Source organism: Thalassophryne amazonica, chromosome 17, assembly GCF_902500255.1.
Source record: "Thalassophryne amazonica chromosome 17, fThaAma1.1, whole genome shotgun sequence".
Lineage (NCBI taxonomy): Eukaryota > Metazoa > Chordata > Actinopteri > Batrachoidiformes > Batrachoididae > Thalassophryne > Thalassophryne amazonica.
In genome coordinates this window covers 30530876-30545319 of record NC_047119.1, presented here as the reverse complement: position 1 = coordinate 30545319, position 14444 = coordinate 30530876, and the positions used below count along the sequence as shown (strand labels likewise).

Below are 14444 nucleotides of genomic sequence, written 5' to 3'. Positions count from 1 at the left end.
ATTATACAATTTGAAAGATGGCTACTTAGTTACATTACTTCATCACTTAAGTGTAAACCGTTTTGCTGAATTCTTAGTGAAATATACTGAGAGCACTCACAGGAATTTTCAGAAAAATCTTTTCACTGGACCAATATAAACCAAGGGTCTCTGCTTAATTAAACCCAAAATCTGCTCCCGAGCCTCACTGAAATACAGCAAAGGTTGTTTTCATTAGGGTTAAAGGTCAAAACATGCATTTTTTGGTCAATTCAGCCCTATATCTGCCTTGAGGCACAATGGTGCCGGTTCTTGATTCCATCATATGGCACTTATGAGTCTACGACTGCCCTGGAACTGAATCCAGGTCTATGTACTGGTAGTACAAACTCCTTTAAAAGAACAAAAGTTTAGGGGAGGTGATGGTTTACTAGTTAAGGCATTGGGCTTGAGACCAGAAGATCCTTGGTTCAAATCCCAGCCTCATTGGAAAATCACTAAGGGCTCTTGCGCAAGGTCTTTAATCCCTAGTTGCTCCCGCTGTGTAGTGAGCACCTTGTATGGCAGCACCCTCACATCGGGGTGAATGTGAGGCATTACTGTAAAGCGCTTTGAGCATCTGATGCAGATGGAAAAGCACTTTAGAAATGCAGTGCATTTACCATTTATTGTAGCAAACAGAAATGAGGGGTCTCCAAGTCATTCAAGACCAAGGTCTCATCTTCAGCCTCAGTGGTTACTGAGACCAGGGTAATGGCTTAACTTTGTTGTCTCAGTTTATGACTAAGTGCTCCATTGGCACTTGTAGACATTGTGCAAAACAGACACAACATTTTATTGCAGCATATTTGTATCCGGAGCACTATTGCCCAGGATCCATCACGTTGTTTTTAAAGCAAATCAGGAAGCTGCTGAGACGCTGACCGTGTGATATCAGCTACCAATGACGCATGTCTTCAACATAAGGCCGCACAGATAGGAAAGATTTGATGAAACAGGCGGCCCGTCTGGCCAGTCACAAGGTGTGGGCCAGAGAACTGTAAGTGTTTACAGTGTGTGGTGTCATAGGGATATATGTGTGCAGGTAGTGGAAAGTCAAGAAACTTAAAGTTAAAACTTCAGAAGACAGTTATGTGCCATATACAAAAGGCAGACTATTGGCCTGTAATCTTCGAGTTTTTAATCACCAAACTTTACTCCAATCACAAGCTCTTAGGAAACTGGAAGTTACCGGAGGATTCACTCTGGGTCATGAATCAAGTTCCCAGTTATAACTCTGTGTTATTTAAGCAGGACCACAAAGGGCACCTCAGGGCGAAGGATATTCGCAAGACTGCATTGTTGATCATTTTCACTGCTCGCTTTATAGTTTTAGGACTCTAAAAGCAGCTGCAAGTCATCACTTTCAAATACTCCAAATCCTATCACGTGCACAAAATTAATGCCGGTTTGTGGAAGACCGAACCCAGGTCCTGAAGCAAGGACTTTGCTAGTACAAGTGCTGCTCAATCATGACTTTAAGGGCCCTTAAATCCAGTCATATCAGTGGATGAAGGTGAAAGGTCAGGTCAGGGAGCATTCTCTGGGAACACATGGAGCTGCCTCCACCCATGCAGAAAACTGGTCCATTCCCACCTCTGAATGTACACATGTATGGGGGATCTTAGACTACGGGCATTTATGTCCTTTGATCATACTGTATGAAAAACAGAAAAAAGGGGAAATTTCACACTTTTATAGTTATCTTTACAATGAAAGTGTGTTAAGAAATTTGTTCTATTAGTCTATGATGACTTTTTCACCTTTTTTACAGCATCATTATATGCAAATATTGCCGTTTTGTGCTTGTCCCACACCCAGACTTTTGATCTTCAATGATAAAAATGAATAGTAAAGAAACATTTTTTCTAATGTTTTAAAATATCTCTGAATAAAATATCAGTAAAATAATCAAAACATAATTGGGGTATTCAATGTCATACAACTGTTGTGATTTTTTTTAACAAAATGTAGTTGTCCCACACTATTGCCGTAATTTCCTCCACAACACTGTAATGTCCCTTAACAGTTTGTATGAAAGATTGTTTGGGTAGTTTCTATGGAGATAAACAGTGACATCAGAACATGTATATAGCGCCAAATCACAACAAACAGTTGCCCCAAGGCGCTTTATATTGTAAGGCAATGGTGTGGTGGAAATTACATTTACAAGGCCAATAGTGCCCGTAGTTAAAGAATCACCCGTATCTGCTGCAGCCAGGTGAAATGGAGGACTCCACCAGAGGGCACACAGTGTACTCAGACTTACAGAACTGCGTTCTAAAATTTTACTAATCTCTTGCAGGCTGTTCTGACAAGCATATTTGTCGCTGTGTAATGGCAACGACACATCATATAGATGGGGGTAATTGCGGACCTGATTACACAACTTCTCTTCAAAACTGGCCATTTTTTTGTTGCAGCTGATCATCCAGACACTGGCCCCTATTGTTCATGGGTATATTGCATCTTGCGGATGTACGGTGCACCTAGAAAGTATTCACGGCGCTGTACTATTTCCACATTTTGTTATGTTACAGCCTTATTCCAAAATGGATGAATTTTTTTATTTCTCAAAAGTCTACACACTACCTCATAATGACAAAAAAGTTTTTTCCACAGATTTTTGCATATATATCGCTTGTACATAAGTAGTCACAGCTTTTGCCATGAAGCTCAAAATTGAGCTCAGGTGCATCCTGTTTCCACTGATTATCCTTGCAATATTTCTACAGCATAACTGGAGTCCACCTGGGGTAAATTCAGTTGATTGGAGATGATTTGCAAAGACGCACACCTGTACATATACGTAAGGTCCCACAGCTGAAAGTGCATGTCAGAGCACAAACCAAGCATTAAGCCAAAGGAATTGTCTGTAGACCTCTGAGACAGGAGGCACAGAAGGGTAAAGAAAAATTTCTGCTGTGTTGAAGGTGTTAGTGGCCTCCATCATCCGTAAATGGAAAAAAATTCTGATTCACCAGGGCTCTTCCTGGCTGCATATCTGAACTGAGCAATCGGGCTTTATAATCATGGAAGTGACCAAGAAGCCGATGGTCATTCTGTCAGAGCTCCAGCTTTCTTCTGTGGAGAGAGGAGAACCTTCCAGAAGGACAACCATCTCTGCTGCAATCCACAAATCAGGCCTGTATGGTAGAGTGGCCAGACGGAAGCCACTCATTAGTAAAAGGCACATGGCAGCCCACCTGGAGTTTGCCAAAAGGCACCTGAAGACTCTCAGACCATGAGAAACAAAATTCTCTGGTCTGGGACAAAGACTGGAGGAAACCAGGCACCAACCCTACAGTGAAGCATGGTGGTGGCAGCATCATGCTGTGGGGATGTTTTTCAGCAGCAGGAACTAGGAGACTAGTCAGGAGTGAACGAAAGATGAATGCAGGAATTTAGAGAGACATCCTGGATGAAAACCTGTTCCGGAGCTCTGAACCATCACCTCAGACTGGGGTGATGGTCGTTTCAACAGGACAATGGTCCTAACCACACAGCCAAGATATCAAAGGAGTGGCTTCAGGACAACTCTGTGAATGTCCTTGAGTGACCCAGCCAGAACCCAGACCTGAATCCGATTGAACATCTCTGGAGAGATCTGAAAATGACCGTGTACTGACACTCCCCATCTAACATGATGGAGCTTGAGAGGTGCTGCAAAGAGGAATGGGCAAAACTACCCAAAGATAGATGCACCAAACTTGTGGCATCACGTTAAGAAGATCTGAGGCTGAAATTGCTGCCAGCGGTGCATCAACAAAGTATTGAGCAAAGGGTGTAAATACTTATGTACATGTGATTTTAGTGTTTTTTTTTAAATAAATTTGCACAAAAAAAAACAAAACTTTTCATGTTGTCATTATGGGGTGTTGAGAGCAGAATTTTGAGGGGGAAAAAGAATTTACTTATTTTGCAATAAGGCTGTAACATAACAAAATCTCGAAAAAGTGAAGTGCTATGAATACTTTCCAGATGCACTGTATAGCGTTAAGTTCAGAGGATGTGCGCAACTGATGCAGCAAACGGCCTCACATACATGAGACAGCCATCATGTGTATGTGAATGTGCAGTTAAAAGCAAGTATGTAAACACTAAACACACCTCAACTGAGTCTTACTCAGTAACCGTTCCTTTGACGGTCGTTCCAGTGATACCCAAGAATCCTCTGATGAGACATTGGTTGGGGGTGGGAGAGATTGACATTTCAGTTGCCATAAAACATGATGACACAGAGAAAATAAAAGAAATACTTCAGTTTCCTCACTCTGTGGAACTGTAGCTGCCTTTCTTTGGAGGACAGTGCACATTATGAAGGGAACAGGAGATGGCTGTTTGGAGCATCATCTATGGAAAAGACAGAACCACAGGAGACCCTGCCCCCCACCCCCAGTGTTCACTTGGCGGTGCTGAGAAATCATCATTGCATGGTGGCACCAAAACCTCTGCTAGGTTAACAGAACAAAATTAAAATGTGCAAACAGCACTGCCTCCCACTTTCAGTATTTTTTTTTTATTGTGTTAAAATATGAGCTTTTAATGGAACACTTTTCAGTGAGAACAATTTACAGTAATTTCTCTTCTGAATTTTTGTTTTCTAAACATAAAAAAGAAAGTGGCCCAAAGTGCCATAGTCCCCATCATGCACTGGGACTGTAGTGCATTAGCAACTATTGATATGCTTTGCAAGTTGCCAGTGATGGTAATTATTATTTTGTGCTACTTCTGGATGATATTTTTAGTATGCTTGTTCTCTACAATATTGAGTGTATGGGCCAGGCCCACTAAATTTGGCTCAAAACTACCACTGAGGCCAAATACTTACTATATACACAATAGCGTCTTGATTATACAGTCTTTCAGCGACCCTCTATCAACTAATATTTTATGTTCATGAAATAACATTTTTGCCTTTAAACAAAAATACTTAACACTAATCACATAAATATCAAATATGATGTTCAATTTTACACGCATACAAAATACAAAATATGGCTGTGGATATAGAAGATGGTGGCTAAAAATATAACAAATGCATCCTTCTGATGTTTTTCCAAGAAGATGCATTTTATGGTCTTAAATACCATGGATGCTAAATGCTTTTAATTTTTGCTTTGTTCCATCTACGAAATATAGCGAAGATCCGTCCTATCCTGTCTATGGCTGACGCTGAGACCCTGATACATGCATTTGTTTCTTCTAGATTGTATTATTGCAGTGTTTTATTTTCTGGGTTGCAGCAGTCCAGAATCAGGAGTCTTCAATTGGTTCAAAACGCTGCTGCCAGACGATTGACACGAAGCCGAAGGTTTGACCACATTACTCTCATTTTGGCGTCTCTTCACTGGCTTCCTATCTTTGCAAGATCAGATTGTAAGGTCCTGCTACTGGCCTATAAAATTGTTCATGGACTGGCACCACCCTACTTGGCAGATCTACTTAAGCCTTACATACCAGCCCGGGCTGTGTGCTCACAGGATGCAGGATTGCTCTGTGTCCCAAGGGTGAATAAAAAGTCTGTCGGAAATAGAGTATTTCCTATCATGCCCAGTCCTGTGGAATGGTTTCCCTGTGCTAGTGAGGCAGTCAGACTCTGTGGAGACTTGTCGCATCTGAAGTTGCATTTGTTTTCTATTTTATATGATTAATATTGTTTACCATGCTTTTATTTTTTAACATGCTTTTAACCTTTTGATCATGCTCTTTGATTTTTTATTTTTTATTTTATTTAATTTGTTTTGGTTTTTATTGTTGAGTTGTTTTATGTGCCTTGAGATGACGCTGTCATGATTTGGCGCTCTATAAGTTTAATAAATTAAATTGAAATTCATTCATTCTCTATACTCGTATAATACCCGCTTATTATGGTATAGTTATCATTTAACTAGACATCTCTGCATACGTTTGATATTTAAGTGTGATTGCAGTACTATTTTATATTAGATTTTGTAGTTATGCATAAAAAAAAGGATTGAGAAATTTTCAATTTTGGTTAGTTGGGGTCAGTTTGAAAGGCTATACAAATAAAATCAAGAAACTGCACAATATTGATTGCCATCATGCAAAATTAACTCAAGAGATAATGTAGCCTTCAGAAAATATAGCTTGCATTTGTCCCTCCCAAGTGGTATTCATGACACCTACTGGTCCATCTCTTTTTTTTTATGTTGTGTTGTTTGATTTCCTGTCTTCTGTTTCTTCATCTTTGCAAAAATCTTGTAACTGTTAGAATTGCCTAAGCAGTGGGTCACTCCTCCGAGTCTGGTCTGCTTGAGGTTTCTTCCTTAATATCAGAGAGTTTTTCCTGACCACTGATGCCTGTATGCATGCTCTACGGGTTACATCTTACTTTCGCAAAGTGCCTCGAGGCACCTTTGTTGCAATATAAATAATAAATTGAAATTATCCTATGTGTGTCACGTTGAGACACTTGCTTTCTACCATATTTTTCTGTGGACCATGTTTTTATAGGTAGTCTTTATGAAGACAGTATAAAAAACTAATTAAATCAGAAACTGTCTTACAAAGCTGTATGTGTTTAGGTGATAATCTCACAATAAAATTCCAGCAGTAAACTTCCAAAAAAGCTGTTTTAATCCATTTCTCCACTTCTCAGTCTAATTGTTGTCTTCCAACTGCAGACAAATGAAGGATGTTCACAAAGTGGTACAATTTTCTTTAAAAAAAAAAAAAAAAAAACAAACAAAAAAAAAAAACGCAAGAACTTTAGCAATGATGTCATCATGCTTATTCACATGCTGTTCAAGTAGTGACCTGAAGAGGGCAGTGTCACACAAAGCTCAAACAGTAAAGCAGGAAGTCAAAGACATTGAATGAATCAGCTGCAGAAATGCCACAGCGTAGCTTTAAACATCATCATTTGGCATTAACAGGGAATAATGTAATATTATAATTAATATTATAAAACCTTTAAACATCCAGCAGACAAACGGTCAGCACTTTCCGTGCTGCACGATAGCACCAAAAACCCAGTCACACAGAATTCAAAACAAGTGAATATTACTAAAGAAAATAACAGATATAATCCACTTTAATAGAATATGAGCAGCAACAGCATCAAATCCATTTCCACAGTAATGCATTATCATTTTGGCCACTTTTCCCCTCACAAGCTGTAAACCATTATCTCATGATCATTTGGGTTTGTTTTTAATCCGAGGTACACATGAAATGAAGTCAAATTTTTGATTCACAGGATTTTTATTGTGCAATTTGTGCAAAGTATACACCATGTTAGTGTGATAGTGGATGATTAAGAGTCATTCAAACGATGCATGCGTAATGCATTTACAAGTGCATTTAACAAACCCACACATCCCTGATTATTGATTTTTAAATTGATTGACGTCATTTTTAGACAGCCCTTAAATATTCATATTTCCATGCACTCATGTCAATTACTCTTGATTTGGACATGTAATTATTGCTTTGCCAACAACTGACAAACTCGTTAGATCAGGTTATTGCTTGCAGTAAAAAACAACAATAAATATCAATCATAATACATTCATATTATGCAGAATTTCTTTGAATCTGCATAGTTAAACATAGATAAGGCAATGCAAGTATTAAAGGGTAACAGGAAAAAAAGATTTCAAGTGTATATAAAAAACATTACAGCCACAATAAGCTTCCCCGCATCATCCCAAACTCACTGCATAGTTTAGTGTATCTCACTTGCATAGAGTTGTGTGCCACATTCAAAAAGCGAATGCTCATTCTTGACTCAATTTCAAAGCCACAGAGTAACTGCAAAGAAGGCATTTCGATTACATAATACATATCAGTGACGTGTTGCTCTTATTAGATTTGCACAAACTAAATCTCTGGTGCATTACATCCAGCAATTAAAAAGTGAACTACAATCAAGCATTTAAATTACACTGCAGGTTCTGTGTACTTACCTTGAAAAAATGATCAAATGTGATTCCCTCGTAGAACTCGTCAGGTTCCTGGGTGTAAAAAAAGTTACACGTCATCCAGATGAATAAATAACCACTGCTGAGGAAGACTTTGAGACAATGGCTGACATACCATGTGACCCACTGAAATACTGGCAACCTCCAACATGGCAGCATCAGCAATGCACTTGGCCGTTTCCTTTCCCACTGCCCCACTACGAGATAACAGCTCCTCCACCACCTACATACATACACACACAGGCATGTGGGCCAAGGGTGAAACCAAAATAATCCTACTCATAGTTATGCAAGTAAGACACTTCGGCTGCTCCCTTGTTTGCACTCGGGGTCGCCTGAGGTGGATCTGCATGTTGAATTGGCACAAGTTTTACGCCGGATGCTCTTCCTGTTGCAATGCTACGTTACATGGAGAAATGTGGCAGGGGTGGTGTTTTAACTGAGAACCTTCCAAAACCAGTTGTCCTACCCACTTGGCCACCACCCCTGCCATAGTTATGACAGTAAGAAAATAAATAAAGCAATCAGATGCTAATTTCAGTCTGGAAAATACCTCTTTTCTACCTTTCTTAACTCATCTATGAAATATAGGAGTTGTATTAATCGTCTGACTAACTAACGTATTTATTTAAAGAAGCATAACCCACAGAGTGCAAAAAAAAGAAGAAGGATGGGGCAATTTGTTATGTTTATAATTAACTTGTCCCTATGGTCTAGTATTACAAAAAGGAAACAAAAATCACAATATAATGTAATACCAATTTGCAATACTTGTGGAATCAGATTTCATATGAATCGTGAGACGTATGGAATCGATGCCCAAGTGTCGTTATATGTATTGTGTTGGGAGATAAATGTGTCTTTATGACCTTTTCATGAATCAGAATCTTTCTGAAATAGTCAGTTAATTAATCTTCATTTTAGCTCTTTGTTTTACTCGGGTGCACACGTACATCACATTTTGTTGGGCACAGTTCTGCTAATCCGCGAAGCAAACTTTTTTGTTAACCCGAATAGTCTTCAACCAATTGCAAAAACCTTCAGCAGACCAATTTGCTTCCGATAGATTAAGTTCCGATAAGTTTTAGACCACTAGCATTTTTTACATAGTAACGGTGAAAAACACTTTTAAACCCTGTTGGCTCCTATCTGCTATGTATTTTGCAGCAGTGAGGCAGCTGAGCTCAACTCTACCCCCAAAATACAAAAGTCATTATTTTTAACAGTGTACAGCAGTCCAGCCGTGAGGCAGATGTTTTGAAAAGGAAAGCAGGTTTGATGTGTGGTTTTGATTATAAATCAAATTCATCCAGATAGTCAAGTTTGTCATTTGTAAAAGTAAGTCACTTCAGCTGCTCCCTTGTTTGCACTCGGGGTCACCACAGCAAATTCGAGGTGGATCTGCATGTTGAATTGGCATAGGTTTTTACGCCGGATGCCCTTCCTATCGTTTAATTTTAAAATAATGCACTAATTGTGAAGTTTTGAACATAACACACATATGCCCAAAGGGATTATGGGTAAACTGAGCCTGCACTCACATTGGGTGATTCATTCATTTTATGTAACAACCAACACAAGTTAATGTAATGTGTGTGTTGGTGTTTACAATAAATATGCTTTTGTAAATCATTTTTTGTAAAGAAAAAAAGAAAAGAAAAGAAGGCATTTGCAAAACCGAAAAGTCTGTTAAGTTGTGATTCAGGTTGACAACTGTGTGCCATACCGGCGCCCGGTTATATCACACGGTTGTCAAATCACAACTTAACAGACTTATCGGTTTAGCAAATGCCTTTTCTTTACAAATGAAAAAAATGACATACCACTAATCAGCTAACTTTTCAGCTAGCTGATTAGCGGTTATCAAAGCTAACTTTTTGATTAGCTGTGCCCAGCACTGCACACACTTTGTACATGAGGCCCCAGGAGTCCAGATATAGACTTTGTGACATATATCACTGAAATATAAAACAAGCAATTTCAGATATAAAGTCTGTTTGTAACAGGACAGTTAAAGTGCAGTTTAACATGAAATTTAATTATTTTTAACTACAAAATGTAGATTAACAGCTGCTTCTGCATACAATGACTTCTTTACATGTGCACCAGGAAGCAGTACACCGAAAATGATCGACAGCAACACTCTGCTCATAGTCACGTTAAATTGAAAACCAAACAGGAAAACCACTAAATAATCACATGGTGCATGTGTGCAACACTCAGCAGTAATTTCTGTAGACTGTACTTCATTTAGAAAAGAAGAGAAAAAAAACAAAACAAAAAACTGCTGTATATGTTTGTGTAGATGCCCACAGAGACTTACATGACGGTACTCCTCCAACGTTATTGTTCCATCGTTGTCGGTGTCATGCATGTTGAATAAAACTGAGGAAAACACAGGTGAACACGGGTGTGAATACTGCGGTCTTGCTGATTTCTAAAGAATATCACGGCCATGGATTGTGTTTGGTTGTTGGGAGACGCACATCTCAGTTTCTCCCTCCTGATGGCCTGCCGCTGTTCCTGTGTCAGGTGCCGCGATGGAGGCTTGAAATGAGACATAACCACCAAGAACTCCTCCAGGCTGATCTCTTCAACGGTTCCTTCACCATTCTGTCGAAAATTTCTAAAATATATGACCAAAAAAAAAAAAAAAAAAAAAGATTAAATAGCCTCCAATTTTTCTTAAAGTTATTGCCAATTCTACAACTCTTAAATCTGATGGCAACAAATAAATTATATTCCTCAAAAATGGAAAATTTCCTGCTCACTCATTTTTTATGAGTTTAAGTAAAATATCTAAGATTTCTTACACACACACACACACCTCATTTCTCTCAAACTGTGTCAACATATTTGTTAAAAGTCCATGTTAGTGAACACTTCATCTTTGCCACTGTAATCCATCCACCTGGCTGGTGCGCTGTGTCCAAATGCAGATTAAACAGCATGATTACTGCATACTTATGCCTTGGAATGTTCACAATAAAAGGCCACCCATAATTGTGCAACTGAGCTTAAAGAAAAAAAAAAAATCTTGATTAGGGGGAAGTCAGATGCGGTGGCTGTGGGTTGGTGTGGTTACACATGGCCTGAAGTTGTGAGACTGGTTTCCTGCAGTCAGCATGCCAACTCCACAGCCACTCAAAACTTGTGAAAGCTGTGGTTATTGTGCTGTGAGATAAAACTGCACATTTTGGAGTGACCTTTGATTTTGACCGTACAACTAGACTACACTAGACAAACCCTCTGTGAGGTCACTCAGAGTGGGTTTGAAGCTCAAATGGATTGACTCCAGATGACGCCATCGTGGCAGTGCCTGAACCCTAATTATCAGCAAAAAAAAAAAAAAAAAAAAAATACATAAGCATACCAAACAGCAAATGTCAGCTCTCCACAGTTTCTCCATGATTGAAGGCATACACACACGCACACATGCATGCACGCACACAGAGGCTACTTGGGTATTCTAATATAGAATGATGATTTATTTTTTACAGAAGATGCCCTTCCTCACACTGGTGTTCCAAAGGGTTCTCCCAGCCAAGTGCTAATCAGGACCTAGTCTGATTAATTTTTAAAATATGCTAGGATCATGTGTGCACAGAGTGTTAAGACTGCATGTTGAAATTCTACACGATAAAGGCAAAGTTGCAAAATAATAGGCAAAACAAAGAAGGAGATACAATACTATTATAATATATAGTATGGTATCACTGTCCAGTTACTTATGGGCCAGGCTGCAGTTGTCCTCCTTGTGCAAATAAATTAAGTGAATGTCACATTACTGATAGAATGTTTTTTTTTGTTGAGAACAACACTGACAAATTTCTGTAATATTATTTGTAATTCTGTTAACTTCCTCTGTCTTAGGCAACACTTCCACAACTCAAAGAGGATCAAAACCCAATACGTAGATATGTAGATTAAAAAGTACTACATGCATGCCTCTTCTAGATGAACCATTTCCATTTTCATCTTGAGCTTTTATTGCATCCTCCTCAGGTCACAAACATTAAAAAAAAAATAATAAAGATGAATAAAAGAGCAGCATGATTTTTTTCTCTCAATAACAGAAATAACTGTTTATCATATTATTGATCCACAAGTTTACTAGTTAGCTACTACTCTGCAACAGGTGCAACTAATCATGTAACATGTAAATAGTAATTAAGAACTACATTACAATGTACAAGGTTTCTCCCAAATTCAAAGCACATTTGAATCTCTGAAACACTGGTTATTGCAACGTAATGTGTGAATCCTTCTCTATGCTGATGACGTGTTGTTTTCTTGTTGAGTCCCTACTCAGGCTTCTTGGTTGTGTATTTGTAGATGCGCTTAGAAGCACAGCAGGAAACAGAGTGTGAAGCTCTAAAGCAGCAGCTGAAGCAAGAGATGGAACTCTTGGATGCGTACCAGAGAAAGACCAAGTCACAGATGGAGGCCCAACATGAGCGAGAGCAGCAGAAACTTGAGCAGAAGGTCTCCATACGAAGAGCTCACCTTGAACAGAAGGTATGTTCAGTACCAAAGATTTAAATACTTAAAAGCTACAAATACTTATATATGTATATTATCTATATGTTACTCTAGCGAGATCATATTTAACAAACCTCAAATACTGTGGGTAAAGCGTATTGGGGTCAAAGGTCAACTTTTATGTTTGATTTGCACAAAAGTCAGCATACATATAGAGGTGGGTTATGAAATTGCCCATCAAGGTCAAATTTGCCAAAGGTAAATCATTTTGACCAAGGTCAATTCTGCCTTGCTGTTTGTTAGTCTATTCCTCCGAGGACCTTTGCTGGTTTCTACCAAATTTGGTGTGTCAGTGAAGTCTGACCTTGGAATTTCTTTAAGGGCCCCTTTACACATAGTACGAATAAGTACAAATCAGGGTGAATCACGTCGGAACAGCTCATATGAGCGAACCACAAAAACATTGAGCTGACGGGCAGGTGTGAACAATCCACCTGCGACAATATCATGCACATGATGGTGCTGTGCAAGCAGGAACACAGTGTGAGCAGCTGGGACATGGTGCACCACATTGCGCCACTGATGTGAAGAAAAATAAAATAAAAAACAGCTGTATAATTAGTGAATATCACTGGGTTTTTATGTATAAACCCAGTTTATGTTTGTACTTGTATGTATAAATAATACATAAGAGGGGATGCAATACAGAACCCCGTGGTTAAAAACCCTGGTTAAATAAAAATAAATGCCACTCACAGGATTCAAACCTCTAAGCTCTGATTACCAGATAGAAACTTTACCACTGTGCTACAATCACTGTCTTATAACATGAGCGTGAAATGGCTAAAATCAACAAGCAGGTAAATGTATTTTTAAAAAAGAGAAATAAATGCCATAATAACTGACCAAACAGCATTTGTTACACGTATTTCTGTTGATACGTGACTGAAAGTGGCGTATTTGTTGTACTGTTGGCTTGTCATATGGTCCTGCAATGCGTGTCCTGTCAGACAGACGTGACATTCAGATCACCTGTTGCGTGTCCACATGATCTGATGGTCCATTCCAGCTGGAACCGCCTGTCAATGTGTGCGATCTCCAGCCGTCGCAAAAGCGATATTGTTTTTATGTATTTCCACATGAGGACAGCAGGCAGAGACACGCACCTCACGGAAGAATGATGTACGTTCATGTCCTTCAAACACGGTAGGTGTTCCTCAGCTGAGACGTAGACCTTGCTGTCTGGCCCCATGTGATCAGATCTGTACATACATGTCAGCATTTATGCAAGTGTGCTCCGCCCCCACCACCTGGCACACCACTTGTTGGGAGAGCAGGCGGGGGGGCGACACACATTGGTGAATCATATTATCGTCATACCTATGGGTACTGTTGCCTAGTGGTGATTTTCATTGATAACTGCCATTATCCTTATTAACAGATTGAAGAGGAACTGGCCTCACTTCAAAAGGAACGCACTGAAGAATAAAGCACGTGCTGGAACGCCAGGACAGAGAACTGAATAGTTTTTGACATAGAAAGTAGAAGCCTTGGCTTTGGAAGCTTGGGATCTCTGGACTTCCCCAAAGAAGACAACAGATGAAAGTGGATTTATCTTTAGTGGACAACCTATCCAATGCCCTCTCACATCCACTTGACCGTTGTCACACCCCGGTGACTCAGCTGGATAACTATTGCTTTCTTCACTCAGATCTCACAACTTTCAATCAAGGTGTTACTTGCAATGAGACTCCTTTGTGAAAGCTGAAATGGGGAAATAAAACAAATATACTACAATATATCAATAAAATCAAGTCAGTGTAACTCCAAACGTGTGCTAAATAGACTCCTCCATGCCATGGCCTCTCCATTTTGGTATGAAATGAATAAATCAGGAAATTTAGTAAAATGGGCACTTTGATATGTTAAATAGAAACCCATCATGTTCGTATGACACTAAATGTGTGAGGTACATGGAGGGATATTGTGGAAAGTGAG

General features: G+C 39.2%; 2 protein-coding genes across 2 annotated transcripts; one reads left to right on the top strand and one right to left on the bottom strand.

Moving 5' to 3' along the window:
• Positions 1 to 7643: 7643 nt before the first annotated feature.
• LOC117529429 (calcineurin B homologous protein 3-like) lies at positions 7644 to 10610 on the bottom strand. Its single transcript, XM_034192212.1, has 5 exons — positions 10451 to 10610; positions 10288 to 10349; positions 8080 to 8187; positions 7950 to 7997; positions 7644 to 7794 (listed from the first exon to the last, which is right to left on the bottom strand). Exons 1-5 carry the CDS (start codon positions 10524 to 10526, stop codon positions 7660 to 7662), a joined length of 429 nt encoding a protein of 142 aa, XP_034048103.1. The 5' UTR covers positions 10527 to 10610; the 3' UTR covers positions 7644 to 7659.
• Positions 10611 to 12279: 1669 nt separating this feature from the next.
• On the top strand, positions 12280 to 14127 carry LOC117529640 (serine/threonine-protein kinase TAO3-like). The gene is made up of 2 exons (XM_034192481.1): positions 12280 to 12482; positions 13888 to 14127. The coding sequence occupies exons 1-2, from the start codon at positions 12300 to 12302 to the stop codon at positions 13933 to 13935; spliced, it is 231 nt and encodes a 76-aa protein (XP_034048372.1). The 5' UTR covers positions 12280 to 12299; the 3' UTR covers positions 13936 to 14127.
• Positions 14128 to 14444: the final 317 nt, after the last annotated feature.

Bases quoted from the DNA above. Each gene is read 5' to 3' on its own strand.
- LOC117529429 (XM_034192212.1), bottom strand. From the start codon at position 10,526: ATGTCTCATTTCAAGCCTCCATCGCGGCACCTGACACAGGAACAGCGG. The intron at 10,350-10,450 runs GTGCGTCTCCCA...TGTTTTCCTCAG, and splicing joins CAGGAGGGAGAAACTGAGAT to TTTTATTCAACATGCATGAC. The intron at 7,998-8,079 runs GTATGTCAGCCA...TTTTACACCCAG, and splicing joins GTATTTCAGTGGGTCACATG to GAACCTGACGAGTTCTACGA.
- LOC117529640 (XM_034192481.1), top strand. From the start codon at position 12,300: ATGCGCTTAGAAGCACAGCAGGAAACAGAGTGTGAAGCTCTAAAGCAG. The intron at 12,483-13,887 runs GTATGTTCAGTA...CCTTATTAACAG, and splicing joins GAGCTCACCTTGAACAGAAG to ATTGAAGAGGAACTGGCCTC.